The sequence below is a fragment of the Megalobrama amblycephala genome, linkage group LG17, assembly GCF_018812025.1.
Source record: "Megalobrama amblycephala isolate DHTTF-2021 linkage group LG17, ASM1881202v1, whole genome shotgun sequence".
NCBI classification, from domain to species: Eukaryota; Metazoa; Chordata; class Actinopteri; order Cypriniformes; family Xenocyprididae; genus Megalobrama; species Megalobrama amblycephala.
The window spans coordinates 7212938-7234664 of NC_063060.1; the positions used below are offsets into that span (position 1 = coordinate 7212938).

Genomic DNA, 21727 nt, shown 5'->3' on the forward strand with positions numbered 1-21727 from the left:
TTAGTTTACACATTTCACTGAACGATTTATTTGCGAACGAGTTAACTCACTGATTCGTCAGAGCGAGTCTCCAGTTAACTCAATTAATTGGTATGATAAAATTAAAGAATATATAATAGTGCATTTTACCCATTTTTCTAACTTGTGATCCTTTTTTGCACCCCTTAAAAAAATTATTTGCCAGCAAATGTGCTGCTGAAAGACAAATGAGTGAGTTGAAGCTTACTGAATCATTTAAACAGGTTTTGTAAACATAATTCACTGAAAATTTCGGACTCAAAAATGATTCGTTGACGTATTGCTATTTTGCTGTCCCATTCCAATGTTTTGTTGTGATAATTTCATAAGGTTTGTCAGGCAAACTATTATTTAACAAATGTAGCTACAACACCACATTTACTGTATCCCACCATTTCTAAAGCATATTAAAATCATACATGAACATCATAATTTTGGCAATATATTTAGTTCATATTAAATACATTGTAGTAAAAATATATTTTCAGTTAAGAAAAAAAAAAAACATTTGGCTCATCTTCATTGGTATTCTTTTCAAAACATTAAATGCATTATATATACTGTGCTTTTTTTTAAAAAAAACTGTAGCCACTGTAATAAAAAATGACAACCCTTATAAAATATTAATAGAACTATAACATGTGGTTTGATGTTGAAGATCAACATTTAACACCTACTTTAGTTTCAGGCCATAAGGAAAGAAAAATGAAACATCCATAATTTATGAATAATCAGAACATTGTCTTATTAGCTTCACGCAGTGATTCCACAGCATCAGAAATACATACAGAAACTTTTAATTCTTTTATTTAACACACATTTAAAAAAGTGAACCACACTATACAAATGGTTTTTCAGGTAGCAGGTAACAATGCAGAGTACACGTCTACAAACCTGTCCAACTCAATCCTCCTCGGGATGTGCAGCTAAAATTGCACCTTTTTCCTAAATGATTTCCTTTCTTCTCTTAAAACATTTCTGAAGCCCCTATTTGCTAAGATTTCACTGTATCTTTGTTCATTTTTTTCTTCATTTAAACGCTGATAGGCAATAGCATGCTTAATGTGTAGGGTTTATTTCTGATTGGGTTTTTAAAACCGGCAATGTTTTATTTTGCGAGATTAAAGCTCGAGGTCTCTGTTTGTATGTACATCTCGAATGCAGTCTGTCCGTATGCAGGGCAACAGTAAAGTCTATCTCTCGCACATTAACATTCACTGGCGCGCACACACACTCCTCTTCCGTTAGTCCTTTTCCTTTTTAAACTCTCACATTCCCATCAACACAGGCCGAACATCAAGAGGAATGATATTTATTTCCGAGAGACAACTTAAAAAAAAGTGAGAGTGAGAGAGAGACAGACAGTAAAGACATGGAGGAGTGAAGAAATGTTTAGGCCAAGTAGCTGTAGGTGTCCTTCTCTCCATCCACCCGCTCCAGATATTCCTTCTCTATGAGAATGTCAATGCACTTCTGTGAAAGATAAGACGAACCAAAGCAAGTATGAGTGTGATGCACATTTCTGATAACCAGACTAGATCTGTAGAAGAGGAATAACTGACCTTGATGACGGGGACTCTGGGTTTGAACCGCGATGAGAGCTGGTTCAGAACCTCCGCCAGAAGCTGTTGATGCTTCAGAACCTTCCTCATCTTCATGATTCTCACTATGGCCGCCTGCACAAAGAGGAACACATCTAAACTTAGCATGTGTTTCCGAACACATCTCACTATAATACTTTTTTGCAGTACACTTTTGGAATACCCAGAAAATCCACTAAAAGACCTACTACAATTGTCAAAATGTGCGATTCTGTATCCCACAATGCAATGCACTCAGTTTTGACCTTTTTGTCTCGCGATCACCGATCGAATTTATAATTTTCACATCTATTTATGTCTTATCTTGTAAGCCATTCATGTGCAAAACGCTGCGATAGAGAACTTAATGTAGTACGCTGTGATAGATTGTTTCTGTGCGCACACAGAAAGCCGCCTCTCAGACAGCATGTGAGTACTGAATTGAGTTCTCTTTTACGCCGTCTTGAGCAAATACATAAAATTTCCATCTTGATGAGTATCCACATAAACAGTCAAGAAAATATCAGATCCGTGCATTAGGTCTTAAAGTGCCAGCAGCCTCATATACATTCTGTTTCCTACATAAATAAAATTCAAACAACAAAAGATACTCTCGCTGCTCTTAACTGAACTTCTGTAGCTTTAATAGGTATCCGTGTATATTTTCTTCATACAGTAATACAGTTTTCACAAGCACTGTAAACTTAAAGCACCGTTTATTTATTTACTTTTTTTATTTAGGTGAATGTTTTGGCAGTATGATGAATGTAAATATGTGATCTACCGGCCTGACCAACCCCACACTTTTGAACAGTTAATGTACTTAAAGGGGTACTTCACCCCTGGAAAGATGAATGTGTATTTAAAATTGGTCATTTATGTAGTAGAAATGTGAAATTATTTTTGAATTTGGAGCTTTCTAGACTGAGAAAAGGCAGAAAATGTATTTTTGACTAATGTGGATGAAAGACAACAACTCCCAGAATGCACTTGTTTTGCTGCCCTTGCGAGGCCACGCCCAAACCACGCCTATCGGTTACAGGCGGCATTCAGGAAAATTCAAACAAATAAATCGTGAGTTAGTTCATACATTTACAGCGAAATGGTGCTAAATTGCTTTGTACCTGGATGTACACCCAAAACCAGGAAAGGACAAGTAAGTTTCCATCATTTTCCGATTAAGTTAAAGATTTGGAGCGATGTAAACAGTGGCTGCGGGCCATCAAACACCCGAAGTTTGGAGATGACACCGTTATAGAAAACCTAAAAAAACGCAGAATATGTAGTCTCCATTTCAAGCACGAGGACTACGAACCAAATATCTTTGCAATGAAGAGAACCATTCTGAAGGACACCGCGATACCATCGATATTCACTTTCCCAGAGGACGAACAGCCTGGGCATCTGGTACTAAGCGTATTCGCCCAGAGGTAAGACTCGCTGATACTAGACTGATAACACAGTAGCCTATATGTAGTGTTGTAGGTAGCAGTAAAACTGCAAACTTAGCAAAGTAACGTTAGATAGACAATTACATATAAGTTGCATATAAGTTGACTGTTATCAAAGTAAAGCCACTGTTCTGTAAAACTGAGTTTATTTATCTATTTATGCTAACGTTACCACAAAAGCCTGTTGCTGTATTGGTTGAGATGACTGCAGAGACCGATAAATTTGCGAGATGAACCACTGACCACTGCAGACAAAATAAAGTTAATTACTGTAAGCTTAAAAATATATTGACACCCACTTTTGATAAAATCTTTGATCTATGTCCATGAGTAACCTCAAAAGCACATATGTATGGGTGTGGTGAAAAAATGCGGAACTACCTGCTATTACTGGCTGTAGTTTTAAGCCTCTGGCCAAAAAAGCCTCCGATGACGCAAAATGACGATTTTTGCGTCATCTGAGGCTTTTTTACAGAATAAAAATGCATAAATCTCTCATCTCGGGCTGATATGAAGGGGGAAAGCACGGTAATTCGAAAATACTAGTGGTATTCTACTAATACAAAGCTTAATGCTAAATCCTGAAGTAACCCTTTAAGCAGTGTGGAAAACATGGATACCTGAATCAAGAGTTTCCTGTCCTCCTCAATGTTTTTATGGGTTGTTTCCTGTTCCTGTTTCTGCTCAGTCTTCATTGGCACATTAATGTTCACTCGCAGTTTTTTACTGGGGAGAAAAAGCATCAGCCATCAATATTCACAAATGCATTTAGCTTTTACTCCGCATGATTTTAAAAGCACAAAATGTAAAACACTAATTATAGATTCCTAGCTGTTGTTTGCAAGATGAGAGGACCTACTTTTTATAGCCCAGGAAGAGTTTTATGAGGGTGTCGGGTTTGAATTCCACTTCATCAACGTTTGCATTCTCGTCCTCTAAAACCTGCATAGACACAGTGATTATTACAACTGAAAACATCTAAAAATATACTACTATCATAAATATTAGCTTGTGCTTAAGTCATCATGAAATGGCATTCACAACCCATTTTACATGAGAAATGAAGCTTTTGAGCTTTTTGTCTTCCATCAGAAAGTCCAATGAAAATTATTTAAGAAGTGGCCGTTTAAATTTAAGGGAAAAAAGGGGCAAATTGTGATTTCATGATGACTTTGCAAACATCTAATTGCTTTTTTGAATCAAGTCCAAAAATTGCTTACCAGCAACTTGGATTTCAATAATATTTGCAAAACCTGCACCAATATGTCCTAAAATATAAAAAAAGCTGTTAGTGCACCAAGTTAAAAAAAACAACTATTATCTAGATTTGGTTTTAGGCTTATTGTACCAAGTCCTCTTTTGGTTACTTACTATTTTGATCTGCGTGCTGTCAGTCAGCTGCTGGACTGTATAAATGTCTTCTGTGTTATACTGCAGTAGAATGGCCATCTGGAACGTAGATGCCTGCATGGACACACACAAACAGTCTAATGAATAATCACGCACCATTTAAATAAATTATTCAAAAAATTGGGTTATTTAAATACAATTAATTTAATTGAACCAGATGAACCAATTCCACTATTTCACAAAACTACAGAAACACAACTCTGTTATGTTTTACTACAGTTTTAATGTTTTTTTTTAAGAAATTATATGAAAGAAATAAATGCTTTTTTGAACTTTATTCAAAAGTTCATTAATCAAAGAATCCTGAAAAAAATTATCATGGTTTCCAGAAAAATATTAAGCATCTGTTTCAACATTGATAATAATAAGAAATGTTTCTTGAGCAGCAAATCAGCATATTAGAATGATTTCTGAAGGATCATGTGACACTGAAGACTGGAGTAATGATGCTGAAAATTCAACTTTGCATTAAAACATTTAAATAAAAAATAAAAAATTCAAATTTTAATAATAATAATAATAATAATAATAATAATTCACTGTATGACTGTTTTTACTGTATTTTTGAACAAATAAAAGCACCTTGGTGAGCAGGAGAGACTTCTTTCAAAAGCACAAACCACCAACCCAAACTTTTGAATGGTAGCGTATGAGGCTTTCAAGTGACATATCGTGTTGTACCTGTAAGGTGTAGCGGTTTTTGAAGCAGTTGGTGACCAGTTCTCCTTTGGACAGGTGGTAAAGCCAGGTGAGTTTGCGGCCGCTGTGTCTGCTGGCATAGAAGGCTGTGAACCTTTGGTAGCTCCTCTCCAACTGCGTCAGAAAAGACAGATAATGGATTTAGAAAAACCATGAAAAGACCAAAACCAATTCATTTACATACAAACAATTGTATTTTTACCTCAGACGGCAGAGCAAAAGTGCAGGACTGCTGGAAGGGCCATGAACCCGAGCTCAACACCTGGATGCTGAAGTCCACTAGAAAACAACACAACATTCATAACCACAAATGACAGTATTTGATACCACAGCAGAGCAGAAAGAAGCTCATCCTTACAGTCTAGAGGCTCGGAGTTTGTGAGGTGCTTCTTGAACTGTTCGTTGAGGTCTTTGCTGACTCCGATGTCCTGGAACATCCGCTGGAGTTTTGATGTGTATTCAAAGCCACACGCTTGCTAAACATGACAAACCAAACCGTGTTAGACACTAACGCTGATGACGGCATATGCAGTGAACTAAACTACAAGAACACTAACCCCTGGTTTCACAGACAGGGCTTAAGCTAGTCCTAGACTAAAATACATGTTTGAGCCGTTTTAACTTAAAGCAACTTGCACTGATGTTTCTTAAAGGATTAGTCCACTTTTAAATACACTTTTCCTGATAAATTTACTCACCCCCATGTCATCCAAGATGTTCATGTCTTTCTTTCGTCAGTCGAAAAGAAATGAAGGTTTTTGAGGAAAACATTCCAGGATTTTTCTCCTTACACGATCCGAGATGAGTAATAAGTGTCTTATCTAGCGAATCGATCGGTCATTTTCGAAAAAAATACAACCTTTTATTCTTTATAAACAAAATATCGCCTTGAACGTACTTTCCGCTTCCGCATTCTTCATAACGCTTACGCTGAATGTTCTACGCCTTCCCTATTCTACTTACGGAACGAACGCGGCGCCAGTTTTGTTTTTTTCCATAACTTGAATAGGGAAGGCGTAGGACATTCAGCGTAAGCGTTATGAAGAATGCGGAAGCGGAAAGTACGTTCAAGGCGATATTTTGTTTATAAAGCATAAACGGTTGTATTTTTTTCGAAAATGACCGATCGATTCGCTAGATAAGACACTTATTACTCATCTGGGATCGTTTAAAGCCCTTGAAGCTGCACTGAAACTGTAATTTTGACCTTCAATCTGTTGGTAGCCATTGAAATCCACTGTAAGGAGAATAATCCTGGAATGTTTTCCTCAAAAACCTTCATTTCTTTTCGACTGACGAAAGAGAGACATGAACATCTTGGATGACATGGGGGTGAGTAAATTTATCAGGAAAAGTGCATTTAAAAGTGGACTAATCCTTTAAAATATGTCAGTGCCATTGTTTTTTTTTTTGCACATCAGTAATGTTTTTTTTCTAAAGTATGTTCATAAAAGACACTTAAATGTCCTAATTGAACAAAGGCCTAATTCTGGCTTAGTCTAAGCCCTGTCTGTAAAACCGGGCCTAAAAAGCGCAATGACACCACTAGGGCTTAAGTCAGTTTGGATAGGAGTTGGTATTGTTAACTAAAATTAAAACTATTCAAACTGTTTTTGTTAATTGAAACAATGCTGAAATAAAGCATAAAACCACCAAATGAAATAAATTACTAACACTTAATAAATTAAAGCTAAATAGAAAATTAAAATATTTAAAAAAGCACCAAAACTAAAAATACAATAAGAAATGTTAATATGAAAATAAAAGCTATTATTTAAAAATAATAATATTATAACAAAATACTAAAAAAAAAAAAAAAAAAAAAAAAAACTATAATGGTATATAAATAATAGTAAAATAACACTGCTTTGGATAAAAGCATCCACCAAATGCATAAATGTAAAAAAAAAAAAAAAAAAAAAAAAAACTAGTTCAAATACATAATCAAAACCTGTTTTTATACAAATTTTTACTAAATGAACAAGAATGATATTTAATCATTTTCAGTGTTCAGCAATATAACAATATATAGGCTAATAATAAATGGGCAGTATTTACCTACATATTTTTACTAAATTTAAATTATGTAAATGCAGCACATGGACTTAACTGAACACTTCTGATGACACATGAATTGTGGAATCAGACAATGAAATTGAAACAGACAGTCTCAATGAATAATTCACTGATATTATTCCAACTCTATTTTGCATTTTTGCAACTGAAGTTTAAAATCTGAGATGCTATAAATCAAACAGCAATAATACAATATTGCATCTGGTGCTGATTTTAGGAAATTTAAAGGGTTAGTTCACAAAAAAAAAAAAAAAAAAAAATTCTGCAATTAATTACTCACCCTTATGTCGTTCCAAACCCGTAAGACTTTCATTCATCTTCAGAACACAAATGAAGACCTTTTTAATGAAATCTGAGCAAATTCTCTCCCTCTACTGATAGCCTACACAACTGACACTTTATTTTGTAAGAAATGGTAAATTATGTTTTTTTTTTCCCCCCACAAACAAAGCGCTTCATAAAACGGGGGTTAAACCACTGTAGTCACATGGATTGCTTTTATGATGTCTTTACTACCTTTCTGGGGCTTGAAAGTGGTAGTTGTGTTGACAAAGATTTCATTTAAAAGATAATAATTTGTGTTCCGAAGATGAACGAAAGTTTTATGGGTGTAGAACGACATGAGGGTGAGTAATAAATGACAGAATTTTCATTTTTGGGTGAACCCTTCAAGCATTACAGATCATTTTAACTGTTTGTATTATCATAAGTTGTAGAAGAACTCTTGCACCTTTAGTTTGGAGATCATGCTGGCTTCTGCGTCATCACTGGCGCTGTTCTGATGCACCAGGCGCTTGGCCAGCATCTTCGCATAGAACTTCTGGAACACGTCCTTGTCCTCAATGTACTTGAACACCACCATCTACAAATGAGAAAAAAGATCAATACAGACAAAACAAATATGGAGAATGTTTTGGCAATCACAAATCATCTGATAACGTAAAACGGACCACTTGATTCAGAGTGTCTTCAAGTTCTGCCTCCTCTGGGTTTTTGGAGCTGCAATATCAGACAGAGGTTTGATTAGATCCAGCACAAGGATGTAAACTCATTTACAACAGAGAGACAACTAAAAACGCACCTCTTCTTGAGCAGAGAGTCGCAGTATCTGGCCAGTAGTTCAGGAGATTTGCTGGAGGACTGAACCATCTTGGTAACAGCATTATTATTGATGAAGCGCCCACAAGCCTGAACACAGAGAAAATACACGCTTGAATGCTTTCAATATCCAAAAGCTATTAGCAACATATAGTGCTAAATACAGGCTTCATTTCTATATGCAAAATGTTCATTTATTATTCCTTTCTTCTTTCACATGGATGGGTTAGTTTTGTAAGATTCAACCATTTAAGGCACTGATATACTTCAAGCAAACTCGAAGAACAAACAGGTATGAGGCCACAATTAAATTCGTTTGGAGTTTGAAACAGCTTGCCAAAGCAAACTTGCTGGTAAACACCTTTGAACTACCACTGGTCCAAGGCAATTATTGTAATAGGTGAGTGTGGTTCTGAGGCTCCGCCTTCTTTGACATGGAAATCTTCTCTGGTTCATTTCTTCTGTTCAGTCCGTTGAGGTGAGACACAAGTGAATACATGAACACACTGGAGAGTTGCTTTATAGTAGAAAGTTGTCATTCTAATTGAAAGCAACACTGACAGTTTTTTCATGTTTAATACTGTAAAACTGCTTGCTTTCTGTTGTATAAAGTGCTATATGAATAAACGTGACTGAGTGGAGTGCCGATTGCTGAGGTCTTGCAGACATATCCACATTGCTTTGATCAGATGCTTTCTTAAAGATGTAGTAAGTGATTTCTGTGAAATGCTGTTTAAAGTGAATAGGACCAAGCAGCACAACACACTTGTAGCCAATCAGCAGTAGGGGGCATGTCCACTCGTGATGGGTGAGCAAGAGATTTGAAAAAAAGAGTGTAGAAAAAGAGATGGCTGAGAGACATTACAAAAGAGAAAAGTTCAGAGGAATATCACCGGAAAAAAAGTTTATGATCAGTCAAAAGTTTTAGGACCCGCATCAATATTAGTCAATATAAGACAGTATGGTAATACCTTGTCAAGAGCAGCCACAAAACCAGCATCATTGTTGAATGCTGACATCACCAAGGCATTGTACTTCTTGTGGACATCCAAAATAGTCTGGACGTACATTTTGGGGTCCTATAAGAAAAAAAAAAAAAATAAAAATTCACAGCAGTTGACTTGTCAAGTTGTATTGTCAGAAACATCAGGTCTAAAGCATGATGGTTGGTTGGTGTTTTAAAATCATGCTAGGCTATTTTCATGCTGAGTAACAAGTTAAAATATTATAAAAGAGCAACTAAAAAAAATGTAAGATTTGCTTTAGATAAATGGACTCAGAGCCGACTGTGTTAATTTTCTTCTAAACATTATTTCCTAAGAGTATTAAACAAACAACTGAACAAAATATGTTTAAGAGATACCAGAGCATAGCGGTGGATCTTCATTTGATATTAAGATTTTTTTGTGTTAAAAACTAGGGGTGTGACGAGATCGTGATATTGCCATGACAAAGTGGTTAGGATGATTAGGAAAGAATATGCCACCGCTACGTTTACATTATGCCTCCACAGTCGTTTTGCTTTGTATTTAAATAAAAAAAACATTTAATTCAGTTGGATAACGGTCGCCGTCACTCCACAGGGTTTATGCAGGTTTCAGTAAGTCAAATTTAAGACCTTTTTAAGACATTTTAAGACCATAAAGATTGAAATTTAAGACCTACACGACGCATTACCAAAAAATATTAAAATCAAAGAAATTCTGAAAAAATCATTTTATTTCAATGAATTCAGTCATTGAAAAAGCATTAATTTAATTTACAGATAAAGCAATCACATTAGTAACCTTCCACACACATCAATGTGCCAAATGCCCAAAACTTTAGGCCCAAAATGAAAATAGGCTAAAACAAACTTGCCCTCAAATAGAATAGATTTCATCTCATATTTATTTACATTACAAAACAGCATATTAATAGCCTAATAAAGATTGAACAGGCTACTTCAACCCATGTAACAACCAATGTAGCACACACACACACACACCAGATAATCCATTTTAGATAGATAGATAGATAGATACTTACCTCGGGATAATTAGAGTATCTATCTAACATGGATTATCTGATATATGTATGTATGTATGTATGTATGTATGTGTGTGTGTGTGTGTGTGTGTGTGTCCCGCACTGTCCCATGAACTGTGAGCCCAGGTACCTCGACTTAACAATTCCATTGTTCCAGAACAATGGCCTGGTGGTCTGATTTTGGCTTTCATTGAACGTTACGACACACGGCCCGGTAAGAGTACGAATCAATTCCCTCTTTATAAACTCCCCCAATCCAAATCTCGCCACATAAGTGATCTTGTTGGGCCCGCAAGAGAACGGCTTCGCGATTACTGAATTAGGGAACATCACTTGGAAGAGATCGCTAATCTCACTGTTGCTATTAAATGAGTAGTGTTTGTTTAGTCACCGTGTGTAGTATACAAATCACCTCGGCTTTCGATGTGTCAGTCGCTCCAAAAGTACCCCGAAGGTTGTTCGACGGAGCTGTGATGATATTGCGCTGGAGACCGGAGGAACCAGGCATTGAGGAGGACGACGGCAGTGGTGAGGCTAATTGGCCGAGTCCGCTGAAGGCATTTTGCGGCTAGCTTGTGTTTCTCCGCTCTGGCGTGTGACTCCAGCGCCTTTACACCGCTTCACACCCAGACTCTCTAATTGATTTTTTTTTTTTTTTTTTTTTTGCAAAGTTTGCAGTGAGCCTCGTACCTGGAGCTGGGTATCGCTTGTAACCAACAGCAGAAATCGCTGTGATCTAGCCATGTCTCGTTGAAAGTACACTTTCCCATTTTCCACACGTAGCCGAACTTTAACAAACTCTGAGGAGACGCAGACGTATTTCGCGGGCAGGTATTGCATTTATCACGGGATTTGTAGTTTTATCACCGCGTATACCAACACCAATATACCCCAGAAAGAACTACGACTCGCTACTTTTTTGCTACTTTGTAATAACTTTCAGCAGGTAGCGTTTCTGGAAATGGGTAAAAAAAATTTAAGACCTGACTAAATGAAATTTAAGACCTCGGATGAAAATCTGGCCGTTTTTAAGACTTTTTAAGGCCTTAAATTTAAAGTTCAGAATTTTAGACTTTTTAAGACTTTTTAAGACCCCGCGGAAACCCTGCTCCATATTCACAGAGTACGCGCGATCGCGGAAGTTAAAGTAAACGCGAGCGCGCATTCAAACACGATTTCAATACCCCGCATTTTGAAAGCGGCTCTCTGATGAATGCAGATATCTCTCAATATGAAAGCTATTTTTGGCTGGGCAGTGTAGCTGTAACCATCTCTTAGCTCTGTATCAAAGAAAAATTTGGTCTTATTTGCACTTTGAATACTGAGAAAGTGTGATTATGGTTGCACTTATTGTAAAGTGTTACCATAAAAACGAATAACAGTTTCTCTTAATCTTATTAAGCACAAACAGTAAGGTTTCATTTGTTAACATTAGTTAATGCACTGTGAACTATCATGAACTAACAATGAATGACTATTTTTATTAACTAACATAAACAAAGATTAATAAATACTGTAGCAAAGATATTGCTCATTGTTAGTTGATGTTGGTTAACACATTAATGTTAATAAATGAGACCTTATTGTAAAGTGTTACCACTTTTATTTATACCATTTCTATGATCAGTTTGTGGAAAGGAGTTCAGTTAGGAGGTCAAAAGTTGTAGAAGCTCATAAATCATGTACAGTAAGATCTGAAGAGACTGAAATCATACAGAAGAGAAGTCAGTCAGTTGAGTTTGTGGCAAAAACTTTTACAGTACTCGAGTATTGTTGTCTTTTACTGCATATGATAGAAAGTTGAACTGAAATGACATTCATTAAGATGATTAGTTAAAACATTTCAAATACACCTGCAGAATATTTTTTCTAGTCATGTTTTTCGCCATTGAGGATTTCTTAAAAATAGCGTGTAAAAATCTTGTCTCGTCTCGTGAACTCAATCTCGAGTCTCGTCTCGTCTCGTCTCGTGAGATATCGGTCTCGTCACACCCCTATTAAAAACCCATGATGGTGAACTCATGATGATCTCAGCATCAGATGGTATGATGTACATTCAGACTCACATTGAGAGCAGCCTCCCCACATTTCTCGATGGCTGCCAAGCCTTGATTATAAATGTGCGTTTCCAAAAGTTTCTTCAGTTCTCCCAATCCATCTGTGATCCGTGACACAAGATTGTACATGCGACCAAGATCTACAGAGAGAGAAAGAATAAATAACGGTTGAGAATTTTAATTTGAAGGACTCATGTACATTCAGTTTTCACTATGGTTCATACCTTCATTTTTGTCTGCGTCCAGAAGGTTCTGGAACTCCGTGTGGAAGATCTCCAGGTGTTTCTCAATGAGAACCTGCTCACACTTCCTGGCCAGCTCATCCTGTGTGCTCTCATGGAGGTAGACCTGCACCCTCCTCTGCTCCTCCAGCAAACGAGCCTCGGCCTACAACACATACAGCTCAACACTTCAGCTTCACTCGAAGACTGGACAATACAGCCAAACAAAGTATAATAAACATATTTTTCAACTTTTTGAAGGAAGAAAAAAATAAAAAAATAAATATATTAAAAAAAATATTAAAAAGAAACTCTACACATGTATAATATTACAAAAAACAAAAACACAACAAAAAAATTTTTTTTTTTTTTTTTTACCAAATCAGTTTTGTATCAGTTTTTATAAAAATATTAAACAGTTTTTTAACACTAATAATAATAAAAAATGCTATAGAGCAGATTAAAAAGTTGCATATTAAAATACTGTAAAAAAAATCTTCTTAAAAATAATAATAATGTGTTTAAATTAAACAAACTTATATACAAGTATTAATACATAATAGTAAACAGTAATTTACATCATAGTAATATTTACATTTCATTTGTGCAAAAAAAAAAAAAAAAAAAAAAAAAAAAAAGAACTGGAAAGGAACTGGACTTTCTGAACTCCGATATCCTATCAAAAATTTAAAAATCGATCAATTACCAAACATTTATATTAAAATCCCACAATACTATCATACATGCAACGCAAGTCACAAGATGGAGGGGGTCCAAATCTAACCCACTGGTACTTGCCAAATAAAAGGGTCTTAAAGTCAGTTTCACAATGCTACTACTAAATTTCACACAACAAAATAATTGCAAATATTCTGAATATACTGTCCAGCCCTACTTAACACCAACTACACATTTAATTACACAAGCACTTGAAAAAAAAAAAAAAAAAAAGTCAAGCTACTTATGCCTCACCTTCTTCATGTACTCAGTAACAGGATTCTGTTGCAGGAACTCTGTGCTTTCCCTCGTGTAAAACCGTTCGGTGTCGGCCAGGAACTGTGTCTCAAAGTATTCCTTGTAGACAGACAGAGTCGGACCTTTAGCGAAGGCGTCGTCCTCATTGAGACCCAACTCCACTGTGAGAGACAGAAAGAACCATGAACTAAACAACACTGATTCTAAACATCCTTTATCACAGACTCAAACAAACAAGCAATGAAATCCATCATGATGTAAACTAGGGCTGCAATAACTAAAAATTGATTATCATCAATAATGAAAATAATCAACATTTGATTTAATTTGATTATCGATTAGTCTGTGCGTTGTGCCCAGGAAACCATCAGCCAGTCACGTGGCTTTACAGTAGTGAATAACCCCTTTCTATGGACCAAAAACGCATATAGAGAATTAGTGGAGGACACAGAGTGAGCTGCTGCATCTTGTCCTGTCATGCTCTGACAGATGCGTGAGCCGTTTAATGCCTCTGACACGTGTTTTCCTCAGCACATAACTTACCTTCTATGGTTATATCTTTATCTGTAAATGTTAGAAATTCCCACGAGTATTTCCATTTTGCATATTCTTACAAGCAGCATCTTGCTAACTTTCACAGACTTCAAAGAACGGTTGCCGGTGGGCACATGCGCATCAAACAGACGGAGCGCAGTAGAATAGGAGCACAATAATTCTGACTAAAATACACGTAGCTAAAAAGTAGCTTTTTTTTTTAGAAATTAAGTGTAACACAAGTAATCATATTTAAGAGAGCAGCAAAAGCACTATTGTTGGTATAGCCCATTACTGTATTATAATTACTATGTTCAGATGAGTGAATGTGAGGTTTTCCTCATACCTCATAACCTCCTCATAACCACAAGTTAATATTCTGTGCTTTTGTTTTTAATTGTTTTAATTTCTGCTTTAAAATGATAAGCAATCAGTTGTTTTTAGGTTTAGAATGTAATTTTTAATGTATAATAATTAATGTGACCCGTATTGGTAAAATTAGTTGGAATGTGCACGGGCTAATTTCAAGCTAAAGGCAAACCAAGTTAAAAATGTCAATTTTGGTCAAATTTCATTTTTTTCCCCTCACAAAAATTGTTAATTAAGCCCTTTTCTAGCGATCCCAATGCTCTAAATAGATGCTCTTTATTTGTACGTTTTCTGAGAGGAGTACCCTTCTTTTGTCCTTATTTCAAAATATCTGTCTCGGTGAGTATTCACGCAGACATTATCTGTTATGTCTTAAATGAGCGGTTAACTGTTGGGAAAAAAAAACATCTGATGTGTAACATTATTAGATCTGTGCGATATAGTAGGTCTTAACATATAGCCTGTTTCATTAATGTTATCAAACAACTGTGGTATCATGGAAAGAAGTTGAATATATATTTTTCCTATAGATATGGGTTTTGACTTGAAGTGTGCCAAATTTGGTGTTACCAGGGATTTTGAAGGTATGGATGCTAGGTGATTTTGTTTCGGAACCTTCAGAAAACTTTAACTCGATTTTTCTCAGTATTGACTTTGCTGACTCTACTTCAAACAGGTGTAGCTCATTCATTTTTGAAGGTTTATTTTGAAAATTGATTCATTTTGCCAGCACGGGTCACAAATAATCATTAGTTGCAGCCCTAATGTAAAAACGATGCCGCACCATAGGACTGGACCACTCCACTGATGAGTCTAGTGTTGATGGTTTCTCCATTCCTCTCCTTCTCTATCAGCTTCAATACTGCATTTGTGACCTAGGAACAAAAGGTACCAAAAAAATACATGGTAACACTTTACAATAAGGTTCATTAGTTAATTTATTAACTAACATGAACTAACCATGAGCAAAATTTTTTTTATTGTATTTACTAATCTTCGTTAATGTTAGTTAATGAAAATACAGTTGTTCATTGTTCATGTTAGTTCACAGGGCATTAACTAATGTTAAAGGGTTAGTTCACCTAAAAATAATGTCATTTATTATTCACCCTCATGCCATTCCACATCTGTAAGACCTTCGTTCATCTTCAGAACGCAAATTAAGATATTTTTGATGAAATCCGATGGCTCAGTGAGGCCTGCATAGCCAGCAATGACATTTCCTCTCTCAAGACCCATAAATGTACTAAAAACATATTTAAATCAGTTCATGTGAGTACAGTGCTTCAATATTAATATTATAAAGCTCCGATATTTTTTGTGAACCCAAAAAAATAAATAAATAAATACTTATATAGCGACTTATATAGTGATGGCCGATTTCAAAACACTGCTTCAATAAGCTTTGCAGTGTTATGAATCTTTTGTGTCGAATCAGTGGTTCGCGGCACCAAAGTCACGTGATTTCAGCAGTATGGCGGTTAGACACGCGATCTGAATCATGATTCGACACAAAAGATTCATAACCCTCCAAAGCTTCCTGAAGCAGTGTTTTGAAATCGGCCATCACTAAATAAGTCGTTATTTTGGTTTTTTTGGCACACGAAAAATATTCTTGTCACTTTATAATATTAATATTGAACCACTGTACTCACATGAACTGATCTAAATATGTTTTTAGTACTTTAATGGATCTTGAGAGAGGAAATGTCATTGCTGGCTACGCAGGCCTCACTGAGCCATCGGATTTCATCAAAAATATCTTAATTTGTGTTCTGAAGATGAATGAAGGTCTTACGGGTGTGGAACGGCAACCCTTTAACAAGATTTTAATAATGTATTAATACGTTTAAATTAACATTAACAAAGATTAATAAATGCTGTATAAGTACATTATTAGTTCATGTTAACTAATGAACCTTATTGTAAAGTGTTACCAAATACATTCATTAGAATAAAGCACTTTTCCTACTACGACGTGTTTCCCGTTTCCAACCTTACCTGCTTATTCAGAGGCCGAAACAAACATTCCCTCCACGTCACCAGAGCGAGCTGGAAAAACACCCACACACACACAAAACATTCACATGACATACATATAATGACATGACATCAAAAAGATTGAAATTGTGCTGTAATGCAGAAGAAAAGCAAGAAACTCACAGAGTAGATTTCATAGATCCCTTTCCGGCCCTCGTCACACTCCCGGCGCACCCAGTGGCGGTTGAGATAAGCACAGATCCCATTGAGCACTTTACTGGAAAACCTGTAATCCTCCCACTGCTGTGTGTAGAACTTCAGAACGCTCTCGTCCATCAGATCCTCTCCATCCTGAGGGCAACAGTCAAATAAATACATATTTACTGGGAGTTTAAGGGTGCTTTCACGCTTGGTTCGACTGCCTGTTCAAACCAGGGTTTGATTGCTCCCCCTCCCTCTGCCTCAATTGTGTTTAGGGCTGCACGATATTTGGAAAGCATCAGCACATATCGGCACTTATGTCTATCTGCTGCAATTGTACTGCAAATGTTTTAAAGAACTCGGAAGTCCATTTGTGCTGAAGGCGAGCAGAAATGAGACGTACAGTCTCTCTGCTTGAAAGTGAAAGTGAGTGAGAACACACACAAACACAGTTTTATAGAATCATACGTCATCAACAGCAGTTCATTCGATTTCGATTTAATACAATGTTTATGGTACTTTTTTTTTTTTAGATTTGTAGGCTTTTTATAGACAACTTTTATTAAATAAATCTGAATACTAATCATTTAGACTTACTTTGGTCATAAACAGCTGTGTTTTGAACACACATGCCCAGTGAATAGTACCATAACTGAATCTTTTGGGCTAAATGCCATGAATTTCACTTAAGTTAAAAATGTACAAGTAAATGTCGAAATAACATTAAGACTAATAAAGGCTGCTAAAGTATCGTTCATCGATAGATTGTGCTAATTAAACTACTGTAGTTAATTAATCTTAAATAATGAAATCTTATTGTAAAGTGTTAGCAAAATGTTGACAGTCTATAAAATACAAACATTCTCTACCAGACTACCAGGGCTTGACATTGACTTTTTTGCTCACCAGCCACTGTGGCTAGTGTTTTTCCAAAGTTACTAACCACTCAGCATTTTCAATGGCCACAATTCTGACGTGGATACCATGGGGAAAAATGGCCATATAGATATTTTTATTATGTCATAATTCGGCAGCAGGTATATTAGGCTGCTGTCACTTTAAGACCTGACACATGGATACATACTGTTATACATGTGTTAAAATATAACTGACTGTGTTTACATGAATACTCACCAAGACCGGCATTTTGACATTATTTTAATTTATACTATGTATTTTAATGTTTAACTCATCCAGAGAAAATGAAACAAGTGAGTGAGGGGAGCACGGTTTGTGTGTCAACTCGCTGTCGGAGAGATTAGAGAGAAAGCGCAGCTGGTGTCGTGTGTCTACTCTGTGGAAAATGAGTATTTGAAGCGTTTCAGATATTTCAGTATCGATAAATCGATATTTTTGAGAACACTGCTCTTAGTTTTGTTATTTCAGATGACTTTTTAAAAATACTACAATTGAAAAATGTATATTTAGGCTATATATAAAATTTAACCCGCCAAAGTGGCTAGTAGGAGTGACTGTGTTACACGCCACTGCTAAAATCCACCCGTATTTGGCGAGTGTTAATGTCAAGCCCTGTAGACTACCATTCAAAAGTTTGTGGTTAATTTTTTTTTCTAAAGTAATTAATACTTTTAAGTAAATAAATGAATGATCAGAAGTAACAGTAAAGATATGTAAAATGTTACAAAAAAATTCAAGCAAAAATTATATTTCAAATTCTTTTGAATCCTAGAAAACAAAACTTTTCACAGAAATAATAAACAAAAGTTTTCAATACTGATAATTATAGTGAATGTTTCTTGAGCAGCAAATTAGAATGATTTCTGAAGGATCATGTGACATGGAGTAATGATGCTAAAAAATTCAGCTTTGACATCACAGGATTAAATTAATAAATAATATTTCACAATATTGCAGTTTTTACTGTATATTAATCAAATAAATGCAGCCTTGCTATTAAAAACGCATCTATTCTTGTAATGTACCTTTAGTAAGTTGGTAAGGTAATTCTTCAGAAATTCCTTCAATCTCTTGTAGAGTTCCAGCCCCACGAACTGAGCCCCTCCGGGTGTGGGGGTCTTCTTCGAAGGTTTGGACGGGGGGGCACCTGCACCGCGGGCCTGATTCGACTGATGCACACTAGTGCAATAATTATACACGTGACTGAAAAGCAAGAGGTTAAGGGCACAACAGACACTGGACGAGTTTTCCAAACAAAACAGAAATGACATTAAATCGCAATTGAGGATACGTGTAGAGCTCCATGTAGCGTGACTTGGCCATGCTCTGGCGGGTGTACACCTGCTGTATTCCCGCCCGCAGATCATCCCAGATCTGGTCCAGCCCGATCTGCTTCAGACCGTGAGGGGTCTGGGTCCGGTTAGACGACATCCTCTCTTCCTCTCGGCTCTGCCGCTGCGAGTCTGACGCTCCTCCTGATGTTTGATTGGTTCTTGTGCCTGTCACTCAAGAGCTACTCCTCCATAGGGTCAAGCGGTGAGGGAGGATAAAGAGGGTCGGACCCTCAGGGTACAGCGACAGACAGGAAAGAAACCTGCGAGGAACACAAGAAAGGAAGATACACAGTGCGTTGGAATCACGTAGGACTAAACACATTTCGCCAAATGAGTCTCTTGAGTGTAGTCCAAAAATCAGAGAAAACCAAGCAACCTGCAGCAGATGAAGAATCTGCTGATATATCTCAAACATACACAGCAGCAGTTTTTCCTGGGATAAACATTCCTTGTATGGAATCTACTGTTCATTATATCCTGGGGTTCCCTTCTTGTATCCATGGCAACAACTCAAGGAACAGAAAATATTCCGCTAGGAGCTCTGAGATGCAGCCCGTGCTGTAACCAAGCAAATTAACAGCATTCTGCCATTAGATCATGACTTACAGTGATTTACTCAGGCAGAACACCACAGCTGTGGGACGGCAGAACATCTGGAATGGACTCAAAATGATTTTCAATAACTTAATTACAAAACTAGAGCAGAACAGCTGAACATGGTAATTAAATTATACTTCCACTCTAATTGTTTTTGTAGCACAAACATAATAGATAATATCTATTATATATAATACTAATAGATTTATTTTTTTATTATTTCATCTATTTGAGATATATAATGGATAAATTGTATAGATCATCGTTTTATCAATATATATATAAAATACACACAGACGTATTCAGACATTTTTGATATATGTTTACTAGTGGGTGCAGGACACTATAGTTTATTTATGTAAGTGAGGATAGCAAAATAAATTAAACTGACATATTTTACCCCAAAATTCTTCATACAGTGGACTACCAGTAAAATTGGAACCAAAAATTATTCAGACACTTTGACCTGACCATGTTTTGCTTAAGTGTTATCTGACATAATTAAGACATAATTAAATTTTTTTTTTCTGACAGTTTAACTCTGAGATTGTGTCAACTATAGTGAATAAACTGTATTAATTAATGAAATGTTCAAGGTGTCTGAATAAATTTTGGTTTGACTGTACATACATACACACACATACATGTATATAATTTTAAATAGTTAAAGGCAAAAAGGGTGGTTAAACTAATTTTTCTATTCATGAAAAAAACATTTTTATCCATCCCATCTAGAACACAAAATTGTGTATACACACTAATATATATATATATATATATATATATATATATATATATATATATATAATTAGTGTGTATACACAATTATAGCTATAATAGAATAATAATCAATATATAATAATGATTTTATCTATTATGTCTATAGTATATGATATAGATATATATATATGTGTGTATGTAAATATTATATATATGATTTTAAATAGTTAATTTTGAGGCAAAAAGTTGGTTAAAACTAATTTTTCCATTCATGAAAAAAATGAAAAATTGTATATATATATACATAAGTGTGTGTGTGTATATAATATATATATATATATATATATATATATATATATATATATATGGTGCAATTGTTACCTGTTCATGAAACTCAGTCAAAAAAAAAAAAAAAAAAGCAGAAAAACATTTGTGTTCTGTCCTGATTTTCCATCTCTGAACACTTCTGATCACTGCTAAACTCATCAGATTTCTGATCTCTCCACATCTCTGCTGATCTATAACAGCCCTCTCATTTGATTGACCCTCACCTCATGATGTTTTTGAGACCCCGTGTCTTCACTGAGAGTGAGCGACATGTTAACATTAGAGAACTCGCTTCATTTCAGTGCGAGTGATCTAGTTTGGTCGGGTCGCTCAAAGTGCATCATATACAAGCACATCAGCAGAGCTCGTGAGGGCGACTCATTTGTTTCCAATTACCGCTGTGCTCGTGTTTTAAAGTACTGCTGACGCTTCCGAATACCGGCCTCTCCTTCCATCCAAAAATATCACACAGAATTAAAAGTTGCTTAAATGTGTGTGCTTCAGGCAAACACAATCTGACTGATGAGGCCTCACCTCAAAACACACCACAAATATTCTGTAAACACGTAGAGATCCGTTAATACAAGCCATGACAAGCTAAGTACATAATGCAATAGGAATTGTGATATTAATATAGTAATTATCGCCTATAACTGTGTGTGTTTGTGTTCAAGATTAGAGCTAAAGCTAACGGCTAATCTCGCGCTCTTACCATCATCCAGAAAGAACGACAAACGTACACATGAATCTCCAACACCGCTCCGGATCCTGATTAACAATATCCCCTTTTATATATCAGACGCGTATGTGGCGATCCTTATTATTTACTCAGAAAATAAAAAGAACAACGCCGAAACAACGAACACTGAAAAAAACTCCGTCAGCGCGTGCTCACGGAAACACGGTCCCTCCGGAAACAGAGACACACTCCGTCAGCGCGCGCAACGCTCGAAAACAGCGGCTGTGGTTGAAGGTTCCGCGCCAGTTTTTAATTTAATAATTATATGAATACAGTTTATTATGGACTTTGACCGCACATGTGGACACACATGTTCTCTATTTACCGAGTAGCCAAATCTCACTGGACAGCATTTAGTGCAACTCAAATGTTAACACACATACATGTTTTAGAAC

The 21727-nt window shown here is 36.0% G+C and overlaps 1 protein-coding gene across 3 annotated transcripts; it reads right to left on the reverse strand.

Moving 5' to 3' along the window:
- Positions 1–809: 809 nt before the first annotated feature.
- Positions 810–21557, reverse strand: cul1a (cullin 1a). Of its 3 annotated transcripts, none has more exons than XM_048162596.1 (22): positions 21334–21557; positions 18907–19209; positions 18641–18818; positions 16680–16847; positions 16518–16580; positions 15301–15391; positions 13611–13774; positions 12642–12804; positions 12427–12557; positions 9304–9411; positions 8316–8422; positions 8185–8233; positions 7965–8096; positions 5517–5634; positions 5361–5437; positions 5141–5272; positions 4421–4513; positions 4270–4317; positions 3909–3991; positions 3670–3775; positions 1581–1694; positions 810–1491 (listed from the first exon to the last, which is right to left on the reverse strand). In XM_048162596.1, the coding sequence occupies exons 2-22, from the start codon at positions 19044–19046 to the stop codon at positions 1411–1413; spliced, it is 2346 nt and encodes a 781-aa protein (XP_048018553.1). In that variant the 5' UTR covers positions 19047–19209; positions 21334–21557; the 3' UTR covers positions 810–1410. The 3 variants fall into 3 exon arrangements, with proteins under 3 accessions (XP_048018553.1, XP_048018552.1, XP_048018554.1); XM_048162595.1 differs by having other exon boundaries at positions 21306–21557; XM_048162597.1 differs by having other exon boundaries at positions 16518–16568; positions 21306–21556.
- Positions 21558–21727: the final 170 nt, after the last annotated feature.

Coding starts and splice junctions, on each gene's coding strand:
- cul1a (XM_048162596.1), bottom strand. CDS start 19,046: ATGTCGTCTAACCGGACCCAGACCCCTCACGGTCTGAAGCAGATCGGG. Junction 16,848..18,640: donor ACCTTACCAACTTACTAAAG/GTACATTACAAG, acceptor TGTTGCCCTCAG/GATGGAGAGGATCTGATGGA. Junction 4,514..5,140: donor AAAACCGCTACACCTTACAG/GTACAACACGAT, acceptor GTGTCCATGCAG/GCATCTACGTTCCAGATGGC.